Source organism: Passer domesticus, chromosome 19, assembly GCF_036417665.1.
Source record: "Passer domesticus isolate bPasDom1 chromosome 19, bPasDom1.hap1, whole genome shotgun sequence".
Taxonomy (NCBI): domain Eukaryota; kingdom Metazoa; phylum Chordata; class Aves; order Passeriformes; family Passeridae; genus Passer; species Passer domesticus.
In genome coordinates, this window is record NC_087492.1 from 1,205,175 (window position 1) to 1,230,888 (window position 25,714).

General features: G+C 59.1%; 1 protein-coding gene across 2 annotated transcripts; it reads left to right on the forward strand.

Annotated features, from left to right (window-relative positions):
* The first annotated feature begins 2,831 nt into the window (after positions 1 to 2,831).
* Positions 2,832 to 23,859, forward strand: HNF1B (HNF1 homeobox B). 2 transcript variants are annotated; one of them, XM_064394698.1, is made up of 9 exons: positions 2,832 to 3,169; positions 7,457 to 7,656; positions 8,875 to 9,139; positions 9,589 to 9,830; positions 17,830 to 17,993; positions 20,511 to 20,643; positions 20,742 to 20,933; positions 21,324 to 21,442; positions 23,704 to 23,859. In XM_064394698.1, exons 1-9 carry the CDS (start codon positions 2,832 to 2,834, stop codon positions 23,722 to 23,724), a joined length of 1,674 nt encoding a protein of 557 aa, XP_064250768.1. In that variant the 3' UTR covers positions 23,725 to 23,859. The 2 variants fall into 2 exon arrangements, with proteins under 2 accessions (XP_064250768.1, XP_064250769.1); XM_064394699.1 differs by having other exon boundaries at positions 8,953 to 9,139; positions 23,704 to 23,858.
* Positions 23,860 to 25,714: the final 1,855 nt, after the last annotated feature.

The following is a 25,714-nucleotide window of genomic DNA, read 5'->3' on the forward strand; positions in this document are numbered from 1 at the left end:
CCCCTCCTTGTGGATGGTGTGCAGGGATGGGCTGAGTTGGGTTCTGGAGTCTCTGAGATGATGGGGAATGGTGTGCAGGGATGGGCTGTGGTTGGGTTCTGGAGTCTCTGAGGTGATGAGTGGATGGTGTGCAGGGATGAGCTGGGTTGGGTGCCTGGAGCCTCTGAGGTGATGGGGAATGGATGGTGTGCAGGGATGGGCTGGGTTGGGTTCTGGAGTCTCTGAGATGATGGGGAATGGATGGTGTGCAGGGATGAGCTGTGGTTGGGTGCCTGGAGTCTCTGAGATGATGGGGAATGGATGGTGTGCAGGGATGGGCTGGGTTTGGTGTCTGGAGTCCCTGAGATGATGGGGAATGGTGTGCAGGGATGAGCTGTGGTTTGGTGTCTGGAGTCTCTGAGATGATGGGGAATGGATGGTGTGCAGGGATGGGCTGGGTTGGGTGCCTGGAGTCTCTGAGGTGATGGGGAGCAGGACTGAGGCCATTCCAGCCCTGGGCCAGTGCGGGCTGGCTGTGCAGCAGGTGTCTTCGGAGGGTTGAGGGCAGAGCAGAGTGTGCCCAGGGTGAAACACCCTCCTGGAGCAGCCGCCCTGTGTTCCCAGCCACTCCTGCTTCCCACTGATGCTCCCGCCAGGCTGGGGCTGGGAAACTATGTGCTCCCAGCCCCGGGGGCAGGCAGCGGCCCCCGAGCTCTTCTGCTGAGAGGAGTTAATGAGCTGTGCCGGACAACGATGGGAAAAGGGAAAAGGGCGCTCGCAGGCAGGCTCAGACACCGCTGGGAGGAAGGGGGAAGAGCAGTGGGGGGAGAGAGATGGACCAGAAAACGATACCCACTTCATTAGCCAGGTGGTTCCAAATGTGTGGAAACAGGACAAGGTCCAGGTCACCCACTGTGACAGAACACCATTATCATGCCGTGCCATGAAGCTGTGCAAAGACCAAGTCAAAGCTCAGCAGCCCACTTGAAAGGGACAGGGGACACGGGGGACCCTCAGGGAGCAGGAGCCAGGCTGTTCTCAGGCCGGGCAGGGTGGGGGTGTCACAGCCCGAGCTGGGGGGTCTGGGCACTCAGCCCTGGCTCCTGCAGAGCCTCCCACAGGCCCTGGGCAGGAGGGGCACGCTGGGAGCACGGGGATGTGACACAGTCCTGGTGCCACCGAGTGGCTGGCACAGTGACACAGGCCCTGCACAGCCCCTCAGCCCCACGGGTGGGTGGTTTGGTGCCTCTCCTGTCACCCGGGGTCTGGAGAATTTTGGGGGGATCAGGGACCTGCACCTGTGGGTGCAGGGAGCCGGTGGGCAGGGGACACTGACCCTCAGAGCTGGGACAGCTGGGCACAGGGGGAGCACTCAGCAGTGACCTGCTCCCTAGAGACCCGAGGGTGCAGGGCACAGCAGGGCTGGGGAGCCCCTCACCCCCACCGAGGACTCACACGGTGCCAGAGGGGTGTCAGGGAGCTGCTGTCACCGTCCTGGCCCCGAGCTGCCCCTGTTCCAGGAGCAGGAATGGTTTTTGGACAGTTCAGCCCGTGCAGTCCCAGTGCCCGCTGCCGCCGGCGGGCACAGGCTGTTCCCTGCCGAGGAGCTGGGCTCTTCCCTTCCCTGCCCTGCCTCTGCCTGGCTCTGCAGGATCCAGAGTGCCACCGGCTCCCCGGGGTGTTACCTGAGGGGATCCATGGCCAGGGCGTCAGGGACCAGCAGCTGAGCCCCCGAGGGGCTCTGGGGCTGCCTTTGGGGTCTGCCCTGGCTGCCGGTGGCTGGCAGGATTTTCTGTGTGTTTTGAGATGGGCAGGTAACTCTGGGTGCCCTGGAAAAGTCTGAATCTGGGCTGGGAGCACTGGGTTTAAAGCTGCTGGCCTTTGCCAAGAGCAGGAACGGGAAGTGCTTTGGCCAACTGGGCAGTCATGAGTGGAGATCTCAGGCCTGCCTTCCCCTGGAGGTCCCAGGCTGCTCTGTGCCCTGCCCTGGCTGCGCTGCTGCCTCTTGTCCTGTGCCTGCTTTGATTTGAGTGAATTTGTTCATCTTTGGGACGTGGTGCATTCACAGCAGTAGGAAAAGCAGGTTTTGTTCAGACCCCAGAGCACAGCCTGGATCTCTTCCCTGCCCATTCCCAAACCTGCTCCTGCTCCCAGCCCCGGCTGCTGCCAAGGGTCAACGGGGGCTTCGTGTCCCCTGTGACCTCTGTCCCCGCAGTGTCCCCTTGGCTGACTGGCTGTCCTTCCCTGTCCTCAGTGGCACTGAGCCTGTCCCCAGAGCTGCCCCACAGCCGGGGCCACGACCCCCACTGGGGACCCCATCCTGGGGTGCTCCCCTGGACCCTCACAGCCTGCTCCTGCTCGGGCAGCAGGACCCCACACACCGGAGGACTGCGGGGAGATCCCAGAGGGGCTTCTCATCCTGTCCCCCTTGCAGCGTGGGCACAGCGAGCCCAACCCACCGGGGGTCTCGGCTCGGCCCGGGGGGCGCGGGCAGAGAAAGGCGCTCCCTCCCCGGGGGGCGACCGGCACGGGGACCCCCGACGGCAGCCGGGTCCGGGGCGCTGCCAGCCGCCGTCCCGTGAGCACCGAGCCGCCCGGCGCTGCCCCCGCCGCTCCCCCGGGGCCTCCCGCCGGCCGCGAGGCAAAGTCCGCCCCGGCGGGCGCTAAGGGCCGGGCCGAGCCGTGCCGGGCCGGGGCGGGGGCCGGAGGAGAGGCTTTGGCGCTGATTTGCATAAGGTATAATGCCTTATGGTGGCGGTCATGGCTCGGTAGAGCGCGGCCCGCGGCCCGCAGCAGCCGGGGCGGAGCGGGAGGAGGGCGGCGAGCGGCGGGCGCGCCGCGGCCCCGGGAGGATGGTGTCCCAGCTGAGCGCCCTGCAACGGGAGCTGCTGGGCGCCCTGCTCAGCTCCGGGGCCACCAAGGAGGGGCTGATCCGCGCCCTGGAGGACATGGTGCCCGCCGCCGGCTTCGGCGTCAAGCTGGAGAGCCTTCCGCTGTCTCCCGGCGGGCCCCCCGACGGCAGGGCCGGGCTGCCGGCGCTGGCCAACGGGCACGGCAAGGGCAAGCTCTCGGGCGACGAGGGCTCCGAGGACGGCGACGACTTTGACACGCCGCAGATCCTCCGCGAGCTGCAGTCGCTCAACACGGAGGAGGCCGTGGAGCAGCGGGCGGAGGTGGAGAGGATGATCAGGTACCGGCACCGGGGTCCGCCCGCAGGCGCTCGGGACGGCGGCCCCGGCCCCAGAGCCCTGCCCGGGGCCGCTCCCGCTGTGTGGGAGCCGGGGAGCGCTGCCGGCGCTCCCGGCTCGCTGTGTCCCACCCCGGGGCGCCCTGCCCGCCCCGCCGGCAGTCCCGGTGGCGGCTCCCGGGGCTCCCTTGCCCGGTGCTGCCTCGTCCGGACCCCGCGGGGAAGCCGGAGCCGGTGGCCGGGCCCCCCGCCCCGTCGGGGCTGGCGGTCTCCGGTGGCGGCGGGGCCGCGGGGGCTCGCAGCGGCCGCCGGCTCCGTCCGTCCGCGCCGGCGGCTCCGCATCAACCGCACCACGTGGAGCCCGGGGCGTTATTAATTTATTTCTATAAATCATCAACAGAAAGATACACAAAGGGCCGCGATCAGGGCGATCGGGCCGGCGGGTTATTCATTGCCGGGGTTGTAAAGCGGGCCGCGAGCGGGGAAGGAAGAGGGAACCCCCGACGGCGGCGGCTCCGCTCCGGCCCGTCCCGACACGCGGCTCCGCTCCGAACCGAGCCGGGCCGGGCCGGGCCGGGCCGGACGGGGCTGCCCCGGGCTGGGCGGGCGGCACCGACCCCGCTGCGGAGCCCCGGGGGAGCGGCGGCGGTGTGAGCAGGTGGGAGCCCCGAGGGCGGGGGCACAGCTCGGGCTCTGTCCGGTGTCCCCGCCGGGCGCTGCCGGCCCGGTGCCCGGCCCGGTGCCCATCCCGGTGCCCAGCCCGGTGCCGGGCGCGATGCCCGGGGCGCGGCCCCGGTGCTGCCGGCCGTGGGTGCCCGTGCCCTCCGCCAGCCTGCGGAGCCCGGGCACAGCCCCGGCTCTGCCCCCGGGATCTCGGCAGGGACGCGCTGCCCTCCTGCCCCGGCAGCAGCAGGGCAGGCGGTGCCCTTGGGGGACAGGCAGTGCCACCCGTGCCCGCCCTGTGCCAAGGGGGCTCCGAGCGAGGGGGATCCATCCTCAGCACCCCTGGGTGCTCCCAGTGTCCCCGGTGCCCTCCTTGGTGGCCACATCCACCCGCCGGGATGTGCCGGGCAGGCTGAGCCCCGGGGTCCCCGTGCTCCCGCAGGTGTTTCTGTGCAAAGTTTGCCTTGGGTGCAAACAAGAGCGGGCACATGTCCCCGAGGAGCCTTTGCAAAGGGCTGGTGTTTGCTCTGAGAGAGGCCTTTGTACTTGGAGAGGGAGCAGGTAGGGGAGCCGGGAGACAGCGGCTGCTGGGGCTGAGCCCCCTCTTCCCCTGCTGCCCCGGGGTCCTGACCCAGGGCAGGCTCACTCGGGGCTGCTCCCACATCCCTGGGGCTGTTCCACATCCCTGGGGCTGCTCCCACATCCCTGGGGCTGTTCCACATCCCAGGGCTGCTCAGGAGCCCTGCAGCTCCCTGGGGCCGTGGTCTGGCTGTGCTGTGCTGGTGCCGTGGGGTCACCGCGGGCACCCAGCCCAGCTCTGGCACAGACACCCCACGGCTCCCTCCCTGCCCGTGCCACCTGCCAGGGCTCACCCACACCTCGCTCAGGCAAATCATAATAAAGCCCAGGAGCGCCCAGATGCCATCTGTGGGCTGGGGGCTTTGGGAAGGCCACCAGGCAGCCCTGGGGACCCTGCAAAGCCACCCCGAGGTGTGTGGGGAGTGCAGGCACAGCTGACTGATCCCTGGTGAGCAGGGAGATGCTGACCAGGATGGCAAATCTGCGGGGAGCTGGGTTTATAATCCATCTGTATAAATTCTTGGCATATTTCTCTGAGGATGTGGAGTGTGTTTACCTGGTTTTGAGGCTGACAAAATGGGTGAGCTGGTCTGGGAATCCCTGGGAAGAGGAACAGGCTTTGCCCTCACCTGTGTGTGAAGGTGAATGGGGAAATGTTCTTTTTCAGGCAGCATTGGCTTTGTGGGGCTAATTTTGTGCAAGAAAAACGCCTTTCCATGGTTTTGGTGAGAAGGACCTTGGAGCCAGGGCTATAAACTGGTTTTCCAGTATTAGAAAGCACTCCTGGGTTGGGTCGGGGTTTTGGTTTTGTTTGTAAGTAAAGTCCTGTTGAAGACTGGACAATTAATGTTTGTTTTATTTCATTTTGGTGACAGAATCAAAGAATAAGGGCTGGTGTTGACTCAAAAGGTTTTCCTCTCTGGCTTTTTAGGTTACCAAAAAAGAAAGGAAAAAAAAAGAGGCCAAACAAACACTCAAACGTTTCATTTTGGGTCAAGTCCAAACATTTTGTTTAACATGAAACAAAATGTTTGGGTTTGGTTTCAGGTTGTTTAACCCTTTTGAATACGGTCAAGTTGATTCGTAAAGGAAAAATCACTTCTCAAAAATTAAGACCCGAATAATTGTTTTGAAAGTGTAAGTGTGAAACACGTTGGAAATGTCAAGGTGAAGCCTTTTGAAAAATAATTAAATGGAGGGAAATTCTGGAACTTTTTTTGGCTAATTCTCAGATATTTTTCCAACCAAAAGGTTGCCAAATTTTATCTGAATTTCAGAATCTCTTCTGTAGCCCCCGAGTCTCTCATTTGACATTTTCCGAGCGTGCTCTCGGTTTCACTCTGAGGAAACTCTGCCCTGGGCCCGGTTGCGAACCAAACCGCTCTTAGAAATGATAATGAGCTCTGTCCCATTAACTGGTTATTAATCAGTAATTAGTGGGATCAGTTGGGTGGCAGGAGCTGCTGTGACAAAGGTCTGCCCGAGCCCCTCAGCTGGGGCACGGCTGCTTTGCCCGGTGCCGCTGCCAAGGGCATTTTCTCCACATCCTTCTCCTCGCTCCCCGCCTTCTCCTGGGAGCCATCCCACGGACAGGACCCCCAAAAACAGCGGGGTTCCCTGCCTGGATGGTGCAGGTTTGGGCACAGGCTCGGGCACAGGCTCGGGGGCTCCAGGAAGGCTCCGTGGCTCCTTCCCGGCTGTGACAAAGCCCTGCTTGGCTCTGCTCCGGGGTTTTGCCGTGGATCCAACCAGCTTTGTTTTCAAGCTACATTCAGGAAAAAAAAGTAAGAAATCTACTTGTTGGGCTTTTTTTTTTTTTCCTTAACTTGACAAGTTGAAGGATCCAAAGTAAGTAATGAATTGGGAAAGCAGTTGGATGGCCATTCCAAGCGGCGCTCGGGTATTGCATTATTTGAGTGCAGGACTGTGACCAGCTCTGGGCTCACACTGATTTTTCAGTGCTGAAAGTGCTCCCTTTTGGCCCAGAATAAACCCTGGGATCTTGGATACAGCACAGGTGTTCTGGCCTGTTCCTCTGCTGTCACACTGGGCATTCGACAGAGCTAAAGACCACGGACAGCATTTGGATTTTCAGCTGTAATTTTATTTGTTCTAAAATGAAAATACTCTAATCAGCAGACTCTAAATCGGCGTCAGCTACCCCAAGGACAGTAAAGTAGTGTGATTTAGAGAAGAGTCATTTACACCTGGATCCTACAGGAGCCAAATTCAAGTGTTTAATAATAATCAGGAATGACTCAAAATTTTCGGGGGTTTGGTTTCGGTTTTGCGTTCGAGGACTCATTGGGTTTGTGTGCCTGGTTTGACCTTGGCTTTTCAGCCTTTACGTGTGGTCAGCGCATGCACAGCTGTGGGAGCGAGGGAACAGGGTCCCTTCTAAGGGGATATTGAGATTTTGAGATCATCATCCCTGTGGGAATGGAAGGAAGAAGCTGCACAGCGAGCGCGGCGGGTGGGGCTGGGTGGCCGTGCAGGGGTCCCTGCCAGCCGCGGGCACGGGCACAGTGCAGGTGAGCAGGGCAGGAAAAGCATCCCCAGCACCTCTCTTTCTTTGTCAGCAGACCAGGATGGGCTCCCCGTGCCCATCCATGTGTGTGTCCCTCTGGGTGTGTGTGCCTTCCACGGGAGGAATCGCGCTGAACGGAAGGGCAGCGGCTCATGGACGGGCTGTGCTTCTCCATGGAGGGGCTGGAGGAGCCTTGATGGCATTAATGGCACCTTGGGGTGTCCCATCAGGACACTGGGGCCCTCTGCTTCTCCCTCCCTGGGGGAACAGTGTGGCTGGCAGCCCTTGGGGTGGGTGTGAGCCCCCATCCCACCAGCCCTGGGGCGGGACGGGCTGTTCTGGGGGCCTGGGGAAAAATATACACTCCAAGGATCTTGTATCCTTCTGAAACAGTTTTTAAAATAATAATAATTAATAGTAATAGAAATAATAATAACGAAAGGTTTCCATTATGGGAAAAAGCAAATACTGGGGGCTCTTCCCCGGCAGCAGATATTAACCCTTGGTTTCCCTGCCCACAGCGAGGACCCGTGGCGGGCAGCGAAGATGATCAAGGGCTACATGCAGCAGCACAACATCCCGCAGAGGGAGGTGGTGGATGTCACCGGCCTCAACCAGTCCCACCTCTCACAGCACCTCAACAAGGGCACCCCCATGAAGACCCAGAAGAGAGCTGCCCTGTACACGTGGTACGTCCGCAAGCAGCGCGAGATCCTCCGCCGTAAGTACCCGAGGGAATGCTGGGGGAGAGGGGTCCCTGTGTCCCTGTGTCCCTGTCCTGCCCCTGGTGCCAGCTCAGCCCCCAGGCTCCAGCTCTGCAGCACCTCCCCGAAACAGTTTGCCAAGTAAAATGAATTTAAGGTGTAGGAAAAGTGGGTGAGAGGCCCTGTTGGTGGCAGGGTTCCCCCCGGCTCATCCACAGGGCTGAATTTCTGGGTATTTGTGTTTGTTAGAGCTGGGAGAGCAATTAATGATGGCTCACAGTTAGGTGCCTTTCCCACCTTTGCCCCTTTTCCTTGTTATTTTTCAGGCTGCTCATTTTTTTTTCAACTAAGTGCGAAAAATGTAGAGAGAGAAAATTTAAAAACCCCTGAATTGCTGCTCTCTGTGCTGTTTAAAATGCAGATTATTTTGAGCAAGCACACAGACTATTCCTTTGTGCCCCTGTCCCACTCTTCCCTGCCGTGGGATCTGTCCCGTGGCTCTCAAAGCAGCCCTGAGTGGCACTGGCACGTCCCCAGGAAAGGGCTCTGCCTCCCTCTCCCAAAAGGATGCAATATCCAGCAGAGGGGAAGTGCAGAAAAGGCTTCAGCCCCAAATACCATTGCTCTGAAAACACACCTTGAGACGTTAGAGCAAACACAGCCTGCTCCAGCCTTGCCCTGTGCTTCCCCCCCGTCACGGGGGGGAAAAGCCATTATAAAAAGAGGGAGAATTCCCCTGCAAAACTGGGAATAATAAAACCCTCCCATTAATCTCCCTTTACTGCCGTGGTGACAGGAGCGGGGCTGGGGCGGCCGCCGAAGGTCACCTCTGGTGCTGCCCGCCCCGGGCACGGGGCTGGCGTCCCACCACGCTGGGAGGGGAGTGGCAGGGGAGCTGTGGGTGAGCACAGAGGGGCACCCTCTCGGGGGGCTTCAGCAGCCGTCCTGCCCAGCTCCTTGCTTGGAAAAATCCTCCCAAAACAAGTGCGGGCTGGCAGGGGCCCTGCCCATGAATATGCATGGCCATAGCGTGCCCTGCACATGCCTCCCCATTAAACAGGGGTGGCAGCAGGCTGGCCCCTTCCCGGGGTGGGTGGCAGGGAGCACCTGGCTGGCTCCAAAGCCTGCTGTGGGCTCGGGGTGCTGCGGGAGGGGACGTGGGGGGCCCTCGGCGCGGGACGGTGACTCCGAGCGGCGGCTACAGGCCAGCTCACGTCTGCTCCTTTCTCTTTCAGAGTTCAACCAGGCAGTCCAGGGTTGTGGAAATATGACAGACAAAGGCAGTCAGGATCAGCTGCTGTTTCTCTTTCCAGAGTTCAATCAGCAGAACCAGGGGGCTGCCCAGCTCGACGACGCCTGCTCCGAAACCCCCAGCAAGAAGATGCGGCGCAATCGCTTCAAGTGGGGGCCGGCCTCCCAGCAAATCTTGTACCAAGCCTACGAGCGCCAGAAGAACCCCAGCAAGGAGGAGAGGGAGACCCTGGTGGAGGAGTGCAACAGGTAATGGCTGCTCCACACACCTGCGCTGCCTCTCCTGCCCACAGCCTCAGCCGTGGGAGATGCCGTGGGAGATGCCGTGGGAGATGCCGTGGGAGATGCCGTGGGAGATGCCGTGGGAGATGCCGTGCTCACCGCTCCAGCTCGTGGCACAGCTTTGCCGAGCTGCCAGGCCTCTCCTTGCCATGTTTTCCCCCTCTGGGTGATGTTTGGAGCAGAGTGAGCTCCGTGCTTGGGCAGGGATGTGATGGGGATGCTGCAAGGGTGATCCAGGGGACAGCACAGGGACGTGCAGCGTTGTCAGAGGGAGCGGGGCTGCCCTTTACAGGACGGCTGTAAAGAGAGCAGGTGGGCGCGCAGGCAGGGCTGAAACTCCCCCAGATTTGTTGCGTCCCGAGGCCCCTGCTTGCCCCCAGCAGCACCCTTGCTCCAACGTGTCCCTTGCCTCGCAGGGCCGAGTGTCTGCAGCGAGGAGTGTCCCCCTCCAAGGCTCACGGGCTGGGCTCCAACCTGGTGACGGAGGTGCGGGTGTACAACTGGTTTGCCAACCGGCGCAAGGAGGAGGCGTTCCGCCAGAAGCTGGCCATGGATGCCTACAGCTCGGGCCAGCCCCCCCACAGCATGAACCTGCTGCTGTCCCACGGCTCCCCGCACCACAACCAGCCCAGCGCCTCCCCGCCCAGCAAAATGCCAGGTAAGGCCTCGCCAGGGTGCTGGGGGTGATGCTGGCAGAGCTCGGGTGTCACCCTGGTCGTGGCTCAGCCTCGGGCAGGGATGGTGATGGAGAGCAGCGCTGCTGTCACTGCAGTGCTGTGGCCACATGGTGAGGGCTGGATTTCTGCCGTGCCGGGGATAAATCAGTGTTTGCTCGGTTGGTTTGACTCGCGGGAGTTCCGTGTGGGCTCGGCTGGGCAGGGAGAGGCAGTGCCCAGCAGGGCAGGAGGAGCTGCCCCGTGCCTGCCGTGTGGTGCCAGTGCCAGTCCGTGGCATGTAGCCCACCTGGAGCCCTGGTTCTGCACGGGCAGTGCCCAGCAGGGCAGGAGGAGCTGCCCCGTGCCTGCCGTGTGGTGCCAGTGCCAGTCCGTGGCATGTAGCCCACCTGGAGCCCTGGTTCTGCACGGGCAATGCCCCAGGGAAGGGGTGCCAGGGTGTCCTGCCGAGATGCCCCGGGCTGGGTGCATGATCTGCTGCAGCCCCGTGCCAGGGTGCAGGGAGGTGGATGAAGAAAGCTGCCAGGGGGTGCAGGGTGACTCCTCCTCCTCCTCCCCACACCCAGGACTGGGCAGAGCTGAGCAGACCCCCGAAAACCCCCGGGGGACTGAAGTGGGAGATAACCCTCCCCGGTGTGCAGCCCCCTCCCCACGGTTATGTCATTGTTGGGAGAACAATCCCCATTGTCCCTCACCTGCCTCTGCAGCCCCAGGGGGTGGCACAGGGGGCACAGCCCGTGTCCCCCTGCCCCGTGTCCCCTCGGACACAGCCACCCCCTGGAAATGACCCTGCCTGCTGTGTGTGACACGCACCCAGCTCATCAAAAGGCAAACCCGTGTGGCAGTGTCCCCGTGGGAAGGGCAGGGTGCTTGGGGACACCGCCAGCCATGCAGGTGGCACCCCGAGGGGTACCCGGGGATGTGCGTGGGCATCTCCAGTGGGCATCTCCCGGCTCTGGAGGAGCCGGCAGCATCCCGGGGACCGGGATGTGACCACAGTGTGACCCTGCCCCAGGAATGCCCCGCACAATGGACGTTTGCCCTGCTGTCAGCGGCTGATTGCTTACAAGGTGCCCTACAAGCACATTGTCAGCAGAATCAGCTGTTTTCGGTGTCGCGGCGGGCTCCACAATGCCCCACCAGCATGCAGCCCCGCATTGTCACGGCGTTGTCCCCCGTGCATGCTTAATTGACAATTAAGCCGGGGCTTTGAACGGAGCCCGCCGCCTTTGATGTGCCCCCCGCCTGCCAGCGCACATGGGGCACCCCCCGAGAGCCTTTGTTTTCTTCTATTAGGGGACAGCAATTACTGCAACCGCGGGCATTTATCTCGGGGCTGGAGGGCCCTTAAGCCCCAGCCTTTATTTCGCCGTCGGAGCGGTGCCAGCAGGGGCTGGCCGTGGCTGTAGGGCCGGTGACAGCCCCGTCCCCAGGGGCTTTGAGCGGGGCAGGAGTGATGGCTGCGGGGCAGAGCCCCTCCGGAGGGGTCGGCAGGGCTTGGCTGCGGGCATTCCCCGGCGGTGGGTGCTCGTGTCCGTCCCGAGGAGGCGGAGATGGGCATGGCCGGGGACGCCGAGGGGTTTCGGGGCTGATGTGGGGGCAGCAGGCAGGGATGGAGCTCAGCCGGGCCGCGCTGGGTGTGAGAGCTCCGGGCGCATCTCTGCTGGAACACCTCCAGGAGGTGTTTGGGGATCCCCCGCTGACCCCATGCGGGCTGTCCGTGCTGGGATTTGAACTGTCCTTGCCCCGGCGTGGCGGCGTCTGGGCCGCTCGATGCTTTAACAGCTTAATGACAGCGCAGGGACACTGTCCTGGCCCGGGACATCCCGGGGCAGCTGCGAGCCTCGGCCGGGCACAGGGAGGGGTCGCCTCCCCATCAATGGGGTCCCGCAAAGGGCGGGATGACAGCGGGGCGGCGATGGGAGCTGTAAAAGTCAAACATCCTCCGGCCCCTTCTCGGGGACTCATCCGTCAAGCCTCGAGCTGGGGTTTTTAACTGTTTGGAGGTAAATACTTACAGCCTTTCTATCTCGGAGGCTCCTCTCCGAGGCTGGACTTTTCCCTTACTCTGGGTTTTATCAGCGATCTTGGTTCCCTGTTTGATTTGAAGGTCACTCGGGGCTTTATCTCGGTGCCATGCCGCAGACTCTGGCTTATGCCATCTTTATCTTCAAGAGCCCCGAAGACAATCGGGGCATTGATGAGATTAGGGGAAGCAGCGCCCGCCCCCCGAGCCCGCCCTGCATACAAAGGGCTGCCCTCCCTGCAGAGCCCAGCCCGTGGCCGGGGGGCACAGCATCCCTGCAGCCTGTGCTGGGGCACCCATGGGGGCACAGCATCCCTGCAGCCTGTGCTGGCACAGCCATGGGGGCACAGCATCCCTGCAGGCTGTCCCGGGGCACCCATGGGGGCACAGCATCCCTGCAGCCTGTCCTGGCACAGCCATGGGGGCACAGCATCCCTGCAGCCTGTGCTGGGGCACCCATGGGGGCACAGCATCCCTGCAGCCTGTGCTGGCACTGCCATGGGGGCACAGCATCCCTGCAACCTGTGCTGGCACTGCCATGGGGGCACAGCATCCCTGCAGCCTGTGCTGGCACAGCCATGGGGGCACAGCATCCCTGCAGCCTGTGCTGGCACAGCCATGGGGGCACAGCATCCCTGCAGCCTGTGCTGGCACAGCCATGGGGGCACAGCATCCCTGCAGCCTGTGCTGGCACTGCCATGGGGGCACAGCATCCCTGCAACCTGTGCTGGCACAGCCATGGGGGCACAGCATCCCTGCAGCCTGTGCTGGCACAGCCATGGGGGCACAGCATCCCTGCAGCCTGTCCCGGGGCACCCATGGGGGCACAGCATCCCTGCAGCCTGTCCCGGGGCACCCATGGGGGCACAGCATCCCTGCAGCCTGCCCTGGGGCACCCATGGGGGCACAGCATCCCTGCAGCCTGTGCTGGCACTGCCATGGGGGCACAGCATCCCTGCAGCCTGTCCCGGGGCACCCATGGGGGCACAGCATCCCTGCAGCCTGTGCTGGCACACCCATGGGGGCACAGCATCCCTGCAGCCTGTCCCGGGGCACCCATGGGGGTCAGGGTGTCATCCATCCATCCATCCATCCATCCATCCATCCATCCATCCATCCATCCATCCCTGCTCTGCAAACGTCAGAGGAGCAGATCAATATCTGAGCAATCACATTTATATACATATATATGTGTATATGGATATCTATTAAAATACATTACTTACATATATATATGTGCATATATATAATATATATAATATCTATAATATCTATAATATCTATAATATATATTATATATTATATATAATGTATATTATATATATTATATATATAATAGATATAATAGATATTATAGATTAATAGATAGAATATATAATATATATAATAGATATAATATATAAAATATATAATATGTATTATATATATTATATATATATAACATATATATACATATCTATATAACATATATATATATACATATATATACACACACACATTTAGATATCTCTATAGATAGAGATAAACATAAAAATAACCCAGTGCCACCCCTGAGATTCTTCCTGAAGCCCAAAGGGCAGCTGAAGGGCTTTACCTTTCCTTTAAAAGAAGAGCCCACCAGCAAGTCCTCGCTGTGGGGTACCCTGGTTCCACCTGGCCCTTCCCCGTGCCCTGGGGGTGCCTGGGACCCCGTGCCATGGCTGCAATATTTTACTGTCGGGCACACGGTGGGGCTCGGTGGGTACAGTGCACTGTGAGGAGCTTTTCCCTCTTTTATGGGGGTAATTAGAACTTTATGGCAGCAGCGAAATGGGAGGGTCTAGTCCCCATAAACGGGTTTATAATGGATATAAACTATGCACCTCCGTAACTGAGCAAGATTAACACTTTAGGGACAATTTGAGTGGCAGCCCAAAAATCAGATGTGCCTCAGCGCTGCCTGGATCTGAATTTTGGGAGGGTGAAGTTGTCCCATCAGTGTCCATAGTGTCAATGGGTGAAGCATCACTGAGTCCAGCATGACCCCAAAAATTACACTTTGCTTTTCTCACCCCATTTTCATACCCTGGCCTGTGCTGGTGGCTGCATCCTGGAGGGTCAGGCAGAGCCAGAGCTGCATCCCCTCCACCACCAGAATTTTTGGGGTGTCTTTTGGGGTTTGCATTGCTGTGATGTGCAGGGCATTGGTGAAGTCTGGGCAGAAGTGCAGCCTGGAGCTGGGGGCAGGGGCAGCCACTGGAGGCTGGGATGTGCAGGGGCATGGTGGCAGCAGGGCTCCTGCTGCATGGCAATGACAGTTAAAAGTACAGTGAGGGGGGTTTAAAATCCAATTTATTCATATCAAACATGACTTAGAGCAAAGCAGAACCAAACTGCTTCACTGCTGGTGCCTGCCAAAGGCCTGGTGTGCTCAGAGGAAATGGCACAGGGCTGTGATGAAAGTGATAAAGAGACTGATCCTTGCCCTAAACTCCCTCCACCACCCCCCTGCCCCCAAAGGCTGGGTCAGCAGGGTGAGTGTGGCCCCCCAGAGAAGCTGGGGGGTGCTGGGGCTGGGGGTGGGTGCCCAGGACCCCCACCCTGGGGCTGTCACTCTGCTGTCCCCGTCCATCGGCTGGAACAGGGTTAAGGCTACAGGAGCTGGACCCTGCAGCTCGTCTGGGGCAGGAGAAGGCTGTAAAACATTTCACAGCCTGTGCAGCTCAGGGGCCACACAATGGCCCGTCCCATAAACAGACTTTTATATTATGGCTGTAGCTCCAGTTAAAAAAAAAGCCTTGAGGAGGGGAGGCTCCACGGCCAGACCCATTCCCAGTGATCCCATCCAGCTCCTCTCCTGAGCAGCCACGGGAAGAGACTGAGGGGGAATAAATGCCTTTGCACAAGGGCTGCTTCCAGCTGTGGAGGCACAGGAGAGCAGCAGGAGAAGCGTTGTGCTCTGATGGCTGTCTGAGCCCAGCCCATAAAGCCTGGATGCCAAAGCCCCGGCAGGAGCCCTGCAGCCCTGGTGCTCCCAGGAGCTGTGCCCCTGCCTTCACCCGGCTCTGGGGCTCTCTGGGGGGCTCCCAGGGGCTGTGCTGCCAGGGCAGGGCTGGATCCCAGGGTTCAGTGATGGAGGGAGGCCTGGGGAGCTCAGAGAAAGGCAACACCAGGGAGCTCCGTGTGTTCCAGCAGCGACAACAGCAGCAATGCCTTGTAGTGGCTTCCTGATATTAATGAGCCCCAATCCAAGCCAGCCCTGGGGACACGCAAATAATAACACCCCTCCCATTGTGGGGACGGGGAAAACCCAGTGAGGATGGGTGTTTCCTACAGGGAGCCCTGCAGGAGGCTTCTCAAGTGGCTTCTGAGCAGGGTCCTTGGTGGGGCAGCAGTGGCACCGCTGTCACCAGCCCCAGAGCCAAGCCTGGCCCTCCTGGGGAGAGTTAATCTTCATCAAGACTCTTCATCAAGACACAGAGTCTTCAGTGGTTTTATCTAGACACCCAAAATCTCAGTCCCCAGCCTATCTGGGAATCTCGGCGCTGGTTATTGTTCCTCAAACAATCAAAGTCTCGTCCTTGGGGCTGCAAGGGAGAGCTTCAGAGTCAGCATTTAACCTCCTGAGTGTTTGCAAGCCAGCTTCACAGCTTTGGGTGGCTTGGCTCATGAGTTCCCACCCCCTCAGCTCGATAGGGCATGATTTTGCATTTTAAATGGACTTTTTAGTTGTTGTTCTTACTGAGCCCAGAGGAGCCTGAAGACAGCAGAAACTCAGATTTCCTTTGGCAGAGGAGCCGGCTGCGCTCTGGTCTATCTCTCAGATCACACCCAGAAGAAAGGGCTTTGTTTTATCTGCCCTGCCATTGTTTCAGCAGCCGGGATCCCAGCCCAGAGTGAAGCACCCTCTGCAGGGCCAGGAATGTGTGTGACAGTGCCCGGGTTGGGTAATGTTTACCCTGTTCACGGCAGGGACGTCCACTCGGGCAAATATCCACCTGCCAGAGGACATTCTTGTATTATCAGGGATAAAGGGGTTTGCTGGGAAATCATCAGGAACCAGACATGGTGAGGAGATTCCTATCTGTGGGTCGTGTTTAACCAGCTGATGGGGAAAATTCGGAGGCGATTACGGAGCGGCTGTGTTGTGGTTTTGGTGGAGGGTGTGGGTGGCTCTGTGCTGGGGCAGATGGTTTGGGAGCTGGGGGAGAGCTCCTGGACTCCAGTTCTGATTTCTTTGCTTTTCCTTGGTTCAGAGATGAATTTTAGAGTCGCCCTTAGAGCATCCTTCACCGAGCCAGGCTGAACCTGCCCTGTGGTGGTCACTCTGAGGAGCTGTCCCCACTGTCCTTGTGCAGTGCCCAGGGGTGGATGGTGCTCGTGGCTGGCAAGGTGGGCTTTGCCACCATGGGATTTTTCCCCAGGAGAGCCATGGTTTGTCTGTCCATCATCCACTGCCTCGATCCCAGAGCAGTTCAGTAAATCTGGCTGGAGCACAGGGCTGGACTCTCCTAATAAATGGCTTTTCACCATAGCTGTCAAGGCAGCCCTGTAAAAGACACTTTTGTTTGCCGTGGGTTTTCCTCAGTTAATTATTTGTGATCTGTAGATGCCTTTCCATGACACATGGCTGATCATATGGTTATCAGTGTGGGGTGCTTGAGCCAAATTAAATATATTTATATAGAAGACCTGTGCTGGGGCCAGATTTCCCTCAGGGCAGTGGAGGGCTGGGGGCTGCTCTGGGGCTTGGAGTGTGTCTGGTCCCTGTGCCTTGCTGCAGTGCCCTGTTAATCACACACTTGTGGAGAGGGTGTTGAGGGGATTGGGTGCAGGAGGGCTGAGACAACAGTGGGAGCCGTGGATGTGGGAGCTGGGCATGGCTGGGGCTGCAGGGAGAGCTCAGAGGGGTCACAGGGGGTGCAGGGTCCCTCCCCACGCTGCAGGGTCCCCAGGCCAGTGTCCAGGAGCCACGGCAGGAATGTGAACTGTGCAAATGGAAACCCGAGGGGTGCAGGGGGGTGTGGGGCTGCCTTTCCCCCCGTGGTGGGATTCCAGTAACTGCAGGAGATGGGGCCAGGGACAAACTGGGAAGCAATGCTGGAGGAAGGGACACCCTTTCCCTGTTTGTCACTCACGGGTGTCACTTAGGAGCTGGCACACATCTGCATCCTCGTGCCACACACCGTGGCAGGGCTGGGGGCTCTGAGGGGCTCAGCACCACCCTGGTGTCACAGGAAACAACACGAGGGGGACACACTGCTGCTTTCAGGGTAGAAAAAGGGAAGTTTATTTTCTGACTCTAACACTTATAGATTTCTAAAGGTGACCGTGGATTGGAGGGTGAAAGTGCTACTTCTTTAATGACATTGGATAAATTAACAGTCTACCAAATTTCTCCTCCTCCATAAAAAACCACAAAAAACTTGGAAAAGTTGTTTACAAAAAGTGTGTAAAGAAGTTCGCTACAAAAATGCAAAGCATCAGAAAGCTTAGAAAATGTTAAAAAATCAAAGCATCAGCCTGGCACGGCTGATGATACTGGATAAACTAACAGTCTACCAAATTTCTCCTCCTCCATAAAAAACCACAAAACACTAAGTTGTTTACAAAAAGCGCGTAAAGAAGTTTGCTACAAAAAGCGCGTAAAGAAGTTCGCTACAAAAACACAGAGCATCAGAAGGCTTAGAAAATGTTAAAAAATCAAAGCATCAGCCTGGCACGGCTGATGATACTGGATAAACAGTCTACCAAATTTCTCCTCCTCCATAAAAAACACTAAGTTGTTTAGTGTTAGTTAACGAAACACTAAGTTGTTTACAAAAAGCGCGTAAAGAAGTTCGCTACAAAAAGCGCGTAAAGAAGTTCGCTACAAAAACACAGAGCATCAGAAGGCTTAGAACATGTTAAAAAACCGAAGCATCATGGTGGCAGGGCCGCGGGTGGCCGTGGTGAAGCCAGGCCGTGGTGTTTTGCAGGGGTGCGGTACAGCCAGGCGGCGAGCGGCGACGCGGCGTCCTCGGGGGCCATCAGCCACCACGGCGGCGCTGCCATGGTCACCACCAGCCAGGCTGTCCTGCAGCAGGTCTCCCCGGCCAGCCTGGACCCCGGCCACGGTTTGCTGTCTCCCGAAGGTAAAATGGTGAGTACACCTGGCCCATTGTGGCGGCGGCGCTGATAAGATAAGAGGGCCCAGCGGGCAGAGCAAACACGCTTTCCCCCGGGTTTCACACGCGGCCCGGCGGAACAATGGGGCATTGTGGGGGAGCAGGGTGCCACTGTCCCCTCCGCCCGCCTGCCAGGCGGCGCTCCCCTGGGACACCCAGGGTGCTGGAGCTGAGGTGGATCTGCCATTGATCGCAGGCTGAAGGCGCTGGGTGGATCTCTGTTTGCTTTCCCCTGCCCATGACACGGGATCGATAAAATACCCATTCATTACTTTTTCCCTGAGCCCTCCCAAGTTTGGGAAGAGCTTTCCCAGTGCTCGTGCTGGTTCTGGCCCCACAGCTCTCCCCCTCCCCTTTGCCATGTCCTTGGGGCTTTGCTGGGCAGAGCTGTCAGTGTCAGCATGGCAGGAGTGGAGATGGGACATCAGCGTCCCTGTGGTGCTGGACATGTCCCCATGCCGGTGCCCGGGCACTCGGGGTGCCCCTTCCTGTGCAAAGCCCCTAGAGGAGGGCAAAGAGGGGGTACAGGGGTTCAGGCCAGCATGGGATGGGATGTGGTAGCAGAGCACAGCCCAGTCCTGGAGCAGGCTGGCAGAGGTTTGCCTGCAGCTGCTGCTTTTCCGGGAGTTTTTTTCCTGCTGAAATCGAAAGTCAAACATGGCACTGGGTGACGGGGCCAAGCCGGTTCTTCCCCGGTTTTCACTTCCATTTTCAGAGGGCTGTCCCTCCTGGGCCATCCTGTCTGTCTCCTGGCTAAGCTGGGTGGCCATGGAGGGGCTCACTGTCCCCCCTCAGCTATGGCACCGTTTCATTGCCCCTTTCCTTCTGGCTGGAGAGGGTCTCCGTGCAGCCCCTCGGGCTCTGGCACTCACCCTGCAAAGCCAAACGTCCCCTGCCAAGCCGGGGGGACATTGCAGAGAGACACCCCAGCCTGCTGCCTCTGCCCCAGCACGCCCAGCTCACCTCAGGGTGTGTTGAGCCTCATAACCCTCAGCCTGGAAGCCATAAAATGAGTCAGGGATAAAGGCGGCGGCAGCGGTGGCACCGCGTGCCCGGGTGGGCGTCCCCAAGAACCAGGCAATGCCAGCACCTGGGACTGGGACTGGGGCAGAGACCCCTGGAAGGGGCTGGGCAGCAGAGGAGGAGGGAAGGGAGCAGATTAAACTGGGAAAAGCCGCTTGGTAAAGTGCAGCAGAAGAGCCCTGCTGAGCTCTCCCCAAGGCACAGGCACTGCCCAGCGCCGTGGGGACCCTGCGGGACCGCGGCTCTGCCAGCTTATCTCTGATCTCCAGGCAGGGCTAGCTGGTGCTTGCAAGTGATTTAATAGAAATATGCTGTAGGCTGTGGTTTCTAGTAAGTAAACATGTGCCTTTAATGCCCCACATGAAACAAGGAGCTGCCAAGGAAGTTGCTGCATCTTTCAGGAAGGAGCATTACTGAGGCTCCAGAAATCCCTGGTGGCTCACTCTTTCATGCTCCGGTGTTTGCCTCAGCTGTGTTATGCCAGAGGGTCTACCCTGAGGGTCCAGTGCCTGAGGGTCTTTTCCAGTCATGCACAATCCAGGTGCAGTGCTCTGGGGCTAAACACCCTGTGAGAGGAGCCAGGGCTGCAGGCGAGCGAGCGGCGTGTGCTTGCCGGGAGCTGTTTGACTTGTGCAGCCGAGTGTGGTGTAACCCGGCCTTGAAGGGACTTTGAAAGTGGAAAATACCGGATCAGGAAATGTGAGTCACTCCCGGGCTTTGGAATTTATTGATGGATTTGTTTCAATTGCTATCTCCAACTCACATGTGCAAAATAAACAAGGTGCTCGGAACTGGTGTCCAGAAATGTCACCTGAAGGGCTGCAGGGATGGCTCTGAGCTGGGCTTGAGGTCACTCCGTGCAAGAGGGCTAACAACAGGAATTAGGGGAAGGTGCAGCAATTAAAGAAATAAGGCACTTACATGTCCTGGGGAGCAGCTCCAGGCCTCGCAGCACATGCCAAGTGCCTTTGTCTGATCCCTAAACTTTGGCCCGAAACCCTGGCTCTGGCTCTGGCTGTGCACACCCGCCCCGTCTCACCAGTATCCTGCCAGATTGGTGACTAAGATCATCACCACGAGGCCCTTTTAACCTGCCTTCTGTATTTTTCTTCACTTTCCTGAGTTTCTAAGTCCCACTTTCCCCTACAAGCAGGATGGTTAGAAGTTAATGAGTGTTGGGAGCCCTCAGCTGTCCCCGCGGGCTGGAGCTTGGACTCGGGGTACAGAGCAGCAAAGGCTTGGGATGTGCCGTGTTCCGGTGCCATGCTCCAGTGGAGCTGGCAGCCAGTGCCAGCAAAGCCTTTCCCAATCTGTTCTGCTGCACATTAACACGAAGTCGAGGTGCTGCACTCGGGGTCTGCAGCCTGCTCCCCTCTGAGGAGGGGGCTCTGCTGATGCCCCCGTGCAGTGGGGAGGGGGCTGGGGGCTCTCTGTGGCTGTGCTCTGACTGTGCCTGTCCTGCCTGGCAGATCTCCGTGTCGGGGGGCGGGCTGCCCCCCGTGAGCACCCTGACCAACATCCACAGCCTGTCCCACCACAACCCGCAGCAGTCCCAGAACCTCATCATGACGCCGCTCTCGGGAGTCATGGCCATCGCCCAGAGTAAGAGCACCCCGAGTTCACCTCCGTGCCCTGCCCCGGGCAGGGGTGGCACTGCCTGCTCCTGCCGACACCCCGCTCTGCTCTCTCCCTGCTCCCAGGTCTGAACACCTCGCAGGCTCAGAGTGTCCCCGTCATCAACAGCGTGGCTGGCAGCCTGGCAGCGCTGCAGCCGGTGCAGTTCTCCCAGCAGCTGCACAGCCCACACCAGCAGCCGCTGATGCAGCAGTCCCCGGGCCACATGGCACAGCAGCCCTTCATGGCCACCGTGACCCAGCTGCAGAACTCACACAGTAAGGCCTGGGCGAGCTGCAAAGGGCCCCTGCATGAATTCAGATGGGAAATCAGCTTGTGCCCCGCTCCTGCTCTCCCCTTGGCTGCTGCCCCTCTCTCGTGGTTCCAGCCCATGGGATGCTCAGTGGTGCAGGCTGGTCACATCCTGCCTCATCCCTTCCTCCCTCTGGTCCAGCCACAGCCCCTCAGCCCCACGGGTTTTGGGGGGTGAGCTGCTGCCTGAGGATGCAGTGGCTTGGAGGGAAGTGGTGGGTTCTTCCCTTGGCCTGTGGGGTTGGTTCTTCCCTTTTACCCCATCCCCACCTCCCTGGTGCCCGTTCCCATCCCTGGACCTGCCGTGGCGGGGGCTGGGGTGGCTGTTCCCTGAGCTGTGCCCCTCCTCTCCGCAGTGTATGCACACAAGCAGGAGCCTCCCCAGTATTCCCACAACTCCCGCTTCCCCTCGGCCATGGTGGTGACGGACACCAGCAGCATCAGCACACTCACCAACATGTCTTCCAGTAAGCAGGTAAGGCCCACGGGGCTGGCTGAGGGGCCACGGGCTGGGGCTGTGAAGGTGGAGTGGAGCTTTAGCCCCTCTGGATGTGGGAGCAGCAGAGACCCCGTCCTGCTGCCTGTGCTCCACTCCTGTGGGAGCTGAGGATGAGAGCCCCACTGCAGCCCCTTTGTGGCTCCAAAACACCTGCCTGCAGGTGAGGTGATGGGGATTTGGGTGATTTTGGTGGTACCAGCCAGGCCCTGCTCATCCCTGGGGCAGCCCCATGAGAGTGGGAGCATCGTGCTGGGGCTGAGGAGGTAGAACCAAGCAGGCTCTGCTGCCCGTGTCCAGGGGGACCAACCCTGCTTGGAGTCAAGTGGAGTCCAAGGCTCCCCAGCTTCCCCCAGCCCATAAACCTTTATCATCTGCCCACTGCAGCTGTAAGGCCGCACTTATCCTGGTTCAAATCAGGTGTGTGAGGTTTTCCTTAGACAATAGTCCCTTTCTGAGAGCCAGCTCTGGGGACTGTGGGAAATATGTGGCCCTTATTGATCGCTAGATAAATAAGAGAGAGCCTTGAACTTGCATTCAGATAAACTTTCTTCCCAAGGTTTGACAGGGGACAGGAAAAAAATGTCTGCAATGACCACAGAGTAAATACAGCGTGGGATTGAGACCCCCCCAGCATCGCTGTGGGACCCTTGGCCAGGGTGGAGGAAGGGGCTGGGGCTGCAGAGGGGAGACGTTTGGGGTGCTTGGGAAGGGGTCACGAAGGCCACCCCCCCGGGGATCCCACTCTGGCAGGTCTCAGGGTGACCATTCAGGCACGGCCGCCCCTCCGAGCTCCATTTCCTCCGTGCAGCTTTATCGGCCCATCTGCTGCGCGCTCAGCCCGAACTGCCCCTGATTAATCCAGCTCTGCTGCCTTTGATGCCGGGCTGGCCGCGGCAGCCCCGGGACACAGGAAATGTCCCTGGCAGGGAGACAGAGCCCGGCCATCCCTGCTGCCTGCGGGCCCTGCCATCACCCTACCCTGACCGCGCTGGGGCTCGCGGGGCTTTGCCTCCATCACCTTCTTGCACTTCTGTCAAAGCAGAGGAGGTGTCAGGGCTCAGGAGGGGGGTGTGGGGCCAGGACCCTTCACCTGCTGTGGTGAAGGGGCATCCACCCCCCCGTTACCCCCAGTACATGATAAAAATCCTGCAAGCAGCAGAGCAGGATGTGACCTGTCTCCAGCAGCGAACCCTCCCAGCCCCCAGGGTGTCTTTTCCTACCAAGCATTCTGTGCCCAAGCTACAGTTGGAAAAATCTGTCTTTGGACATGGATTTCTTTCTTGGTGGTCAGCAGTTTCATTAGCCAGAGGTGAATGAAGTGTGACAGACAGCATAGGGGCCCCATAAGTGCCGCTCATCACACAAATTGCTCAAATACCTGAATATTTTTGGTAATTTGGGTTTCTATCATTTTCTGGGGCTACGTGGCTCCTCCACACTTTGTCTTGGCATAAGGCAGGCAGCCCCCACCAGACCCCAAAGCTGTTCCGTGCTGGAGGTGGCTGGGGGACAGAGCTGGAGGGAGCTCCCTGCTCCCCCCCAGCCCTCCCCTGGCTTGCTGTGGCTCTCTTATCAGATGTTGTTATTAGACCTGGAAGGGGCAAATACCTCCCTGTTCCTTTGACAACGCTTGAGGCCGAGCCACCACGTTTATTACGTTGGCAAACACCTGATAGCCACGGCCAGTCCCTAATGACATGTCACGGGAGGCTCCTGGCGTCTCCTTATCTCCGCCTGATGATGTTTGCTGTGCCCACAAGGTCACCCCACCCCTGCCCCCCGCCCACCCCGGGGACCCCGGGGATGGAGAGGGATGGGGAAGGGGCCTCTGCAGTGGGATGGATGTGGCACGGGGGTGCTTGGCTCTGTCCCTGCAGGTGAGAGCTCAGGGGACAGCGCTGAGCCCCCGGCGCCGCTCCCACCCCAGCCGAGCTCAGCCTCACGCCTGGCTGCTCCGGGCTGCCTGGCACAGCCCGGCCACAAACAGGACCTTTTTAAAGTATTGTATTTTTGGGAGGGGGTGGCAAAATAGCTGGCTAAGAAAGTATTTTCCCACTGCCTCCCCCGCCGGGGTGCCAGGGAGGGCTCGGGGCTGGGCAGGGCAGCGCCGAGGTGGTCACGGAGCAGCGCAGGAGGTGATGCCACCAAATGCTTCGTGCTGCTGCCTCCTCCTCCTCCTCCTCCTCCCTCCTGGTTCCCCGGCGCCGCTCACTGTGCTTCTCTCTCTCCCTCCGCAGTGTCCCCTGCAAGCCTGGTGATGCTCCACACCTCGCTGCCTTTGCACATAGCAACGGGATCTTATTTTCCACTCCGTCCCGCCGGCGAGCTGCGCTCACAGCCCGGGAGCCGCCGGCCGGAGCGCAGCCCAGCAGCGAGGAGCCCGGCACGGGGCCGGGCTCGGGGCTCCCCGCGCCCTCCCGGGGACCCGCCTCTCCATCCCTCCACGCAGGCCTTCCAAGATGTGTCTTGGGGATTGTTTTGCTGAAGTATTCGCCTTCCAAGAGGCTCTCCCGAGGAGCAAGGCACGAGCTGTGCTGGGAGCTGGCGGAAGGGGAAGATGGATCATGTTCAAGTTGTACTCCTCCACTCGGACTGACAGGGACTGGGGTCTGTTACTTGGCGTTTGGAGGGAGGAACTGCATGTGTTGTTGAACTGAGCCAATTAAACTGTAAATATAGGTACAGTCTGCTCCATCCTCCCCCCTCCCCGCTCCTATACATAGAGATTTATATAAAAAAGAAGTAAATTTTGTCCAATGGATGTAAACTACTGTAATTAAGTGCAATTCCCCCATCTGTATATATTGGTCCTGAATATCTTCTTTTTCTCTTTTTTTTTAATGGTAAAGGTCAGAGCTGAGGTTGGTTTTGGTTTTGTATTTCTCTTTTTCCTTCCAATGAGTTAATTCCAGTCCTGGGGCTGGCAAGGACCCTGGTCAGGCAGCGCTGGGCTCTGCTGTGCAGGAGGACAGGCAGACACGTGTCCCCTGCACGGTGACATCCCACGTGAAGGAAGGGCACAGGGCGAGCTGGCAGGACCTGGATGATCCGTGTGGGGACAGCTGTGACTATGAATTAATCTCAGTGGACTTCCCTGCTTTTGGGGACTCCGAGGTGGGCTCTGGTGGGCTGGGGAAGGACTCGGCAGCCTGGTGAGCACACCCAGCTGCTGGGAAGGGTCAGCAGCCTCCAGGTGAGCCTGGAGGATTTGCTGCTACAGAGTGAATGAGGCCACACGGAATTCTGGTGGGATCTCCCCCAGATGGGTTCAGAGACTCTCCCTTTTCTCCTCCCTCCGGGCACAGAGGGGGTTGTGTGCCCAGTCACTGCCTCATCTCCTGCCCGGTGAATGGCCAGCACAGGTGGCTTCTTTCCACCTTCAGCAGCTGATGATGAACCTTGTTGGCTCCATCCTTAGCAGTGCACAGGGTGCTCTCGTCCTCGTGGTGCCCTGCATGGATGGATGGACAGATGGATGGATGGATGGATGGATGGAATATGGGCTGTGGTGTGAACGCTCCAGCTGCTGCCCTGTCTCAGCTGGCACCAGCTCCTGCATGGAAAGCTCTGCAGAAACATCTCCAGCTTGTGAATGATCCCAGCTCTGTGGTGAGGGCGTGTCCAGCCCCTCAGGCACCTGCTGAGGACACTCACCAGAGCCCTGGAGGAGTTTGGGTGCCCAAGTCCAACCTCCCAAAGCCAAGGAAGCTGTTAAGGGCATTGTCCACCCTCTGTGAGGCACGAGCTCCTCTGCAAATGGATCTAATGGTCCCCAGTTGTGCTGATTTTCCATGAACTTTGTGGCATGTGCCAACTGCTGAGAGGGATTTTGAGAGGTGGACAGCAGCAGAGGTGCCCATGGACAGACAGCCATGGTGAGAAGGAGAGCACCGGATGCTCTCTTTGGGTTGACAAAGGCTCTTTGACTCAATTGTGGGACCCTCACCCTCGCTGGGACTGACAGGAGCTGCCCACCGGCGAATAAGTCATCAGGAATTTGGAGACCAATATTCAGAATTACATTTAATTTAATGTATACCATAATTAAACACCGTTTCTTCTGAGTCCTTGCTGCTGCGTGGTCTGTGGATTGCACAGTGACCATCCGTGGTGGTTTGGCAGAGGTGGGGCTGGCAGGGGCTGGTGGCACGTCCCTCCTGCTGTCCCTTGCAATGACCATCTCCATTTGTACCTGCCTGCATGTGGGGAGCCCAGGGTTTCCTGTGAGCCCCCAGGTGTCGGCCAGGA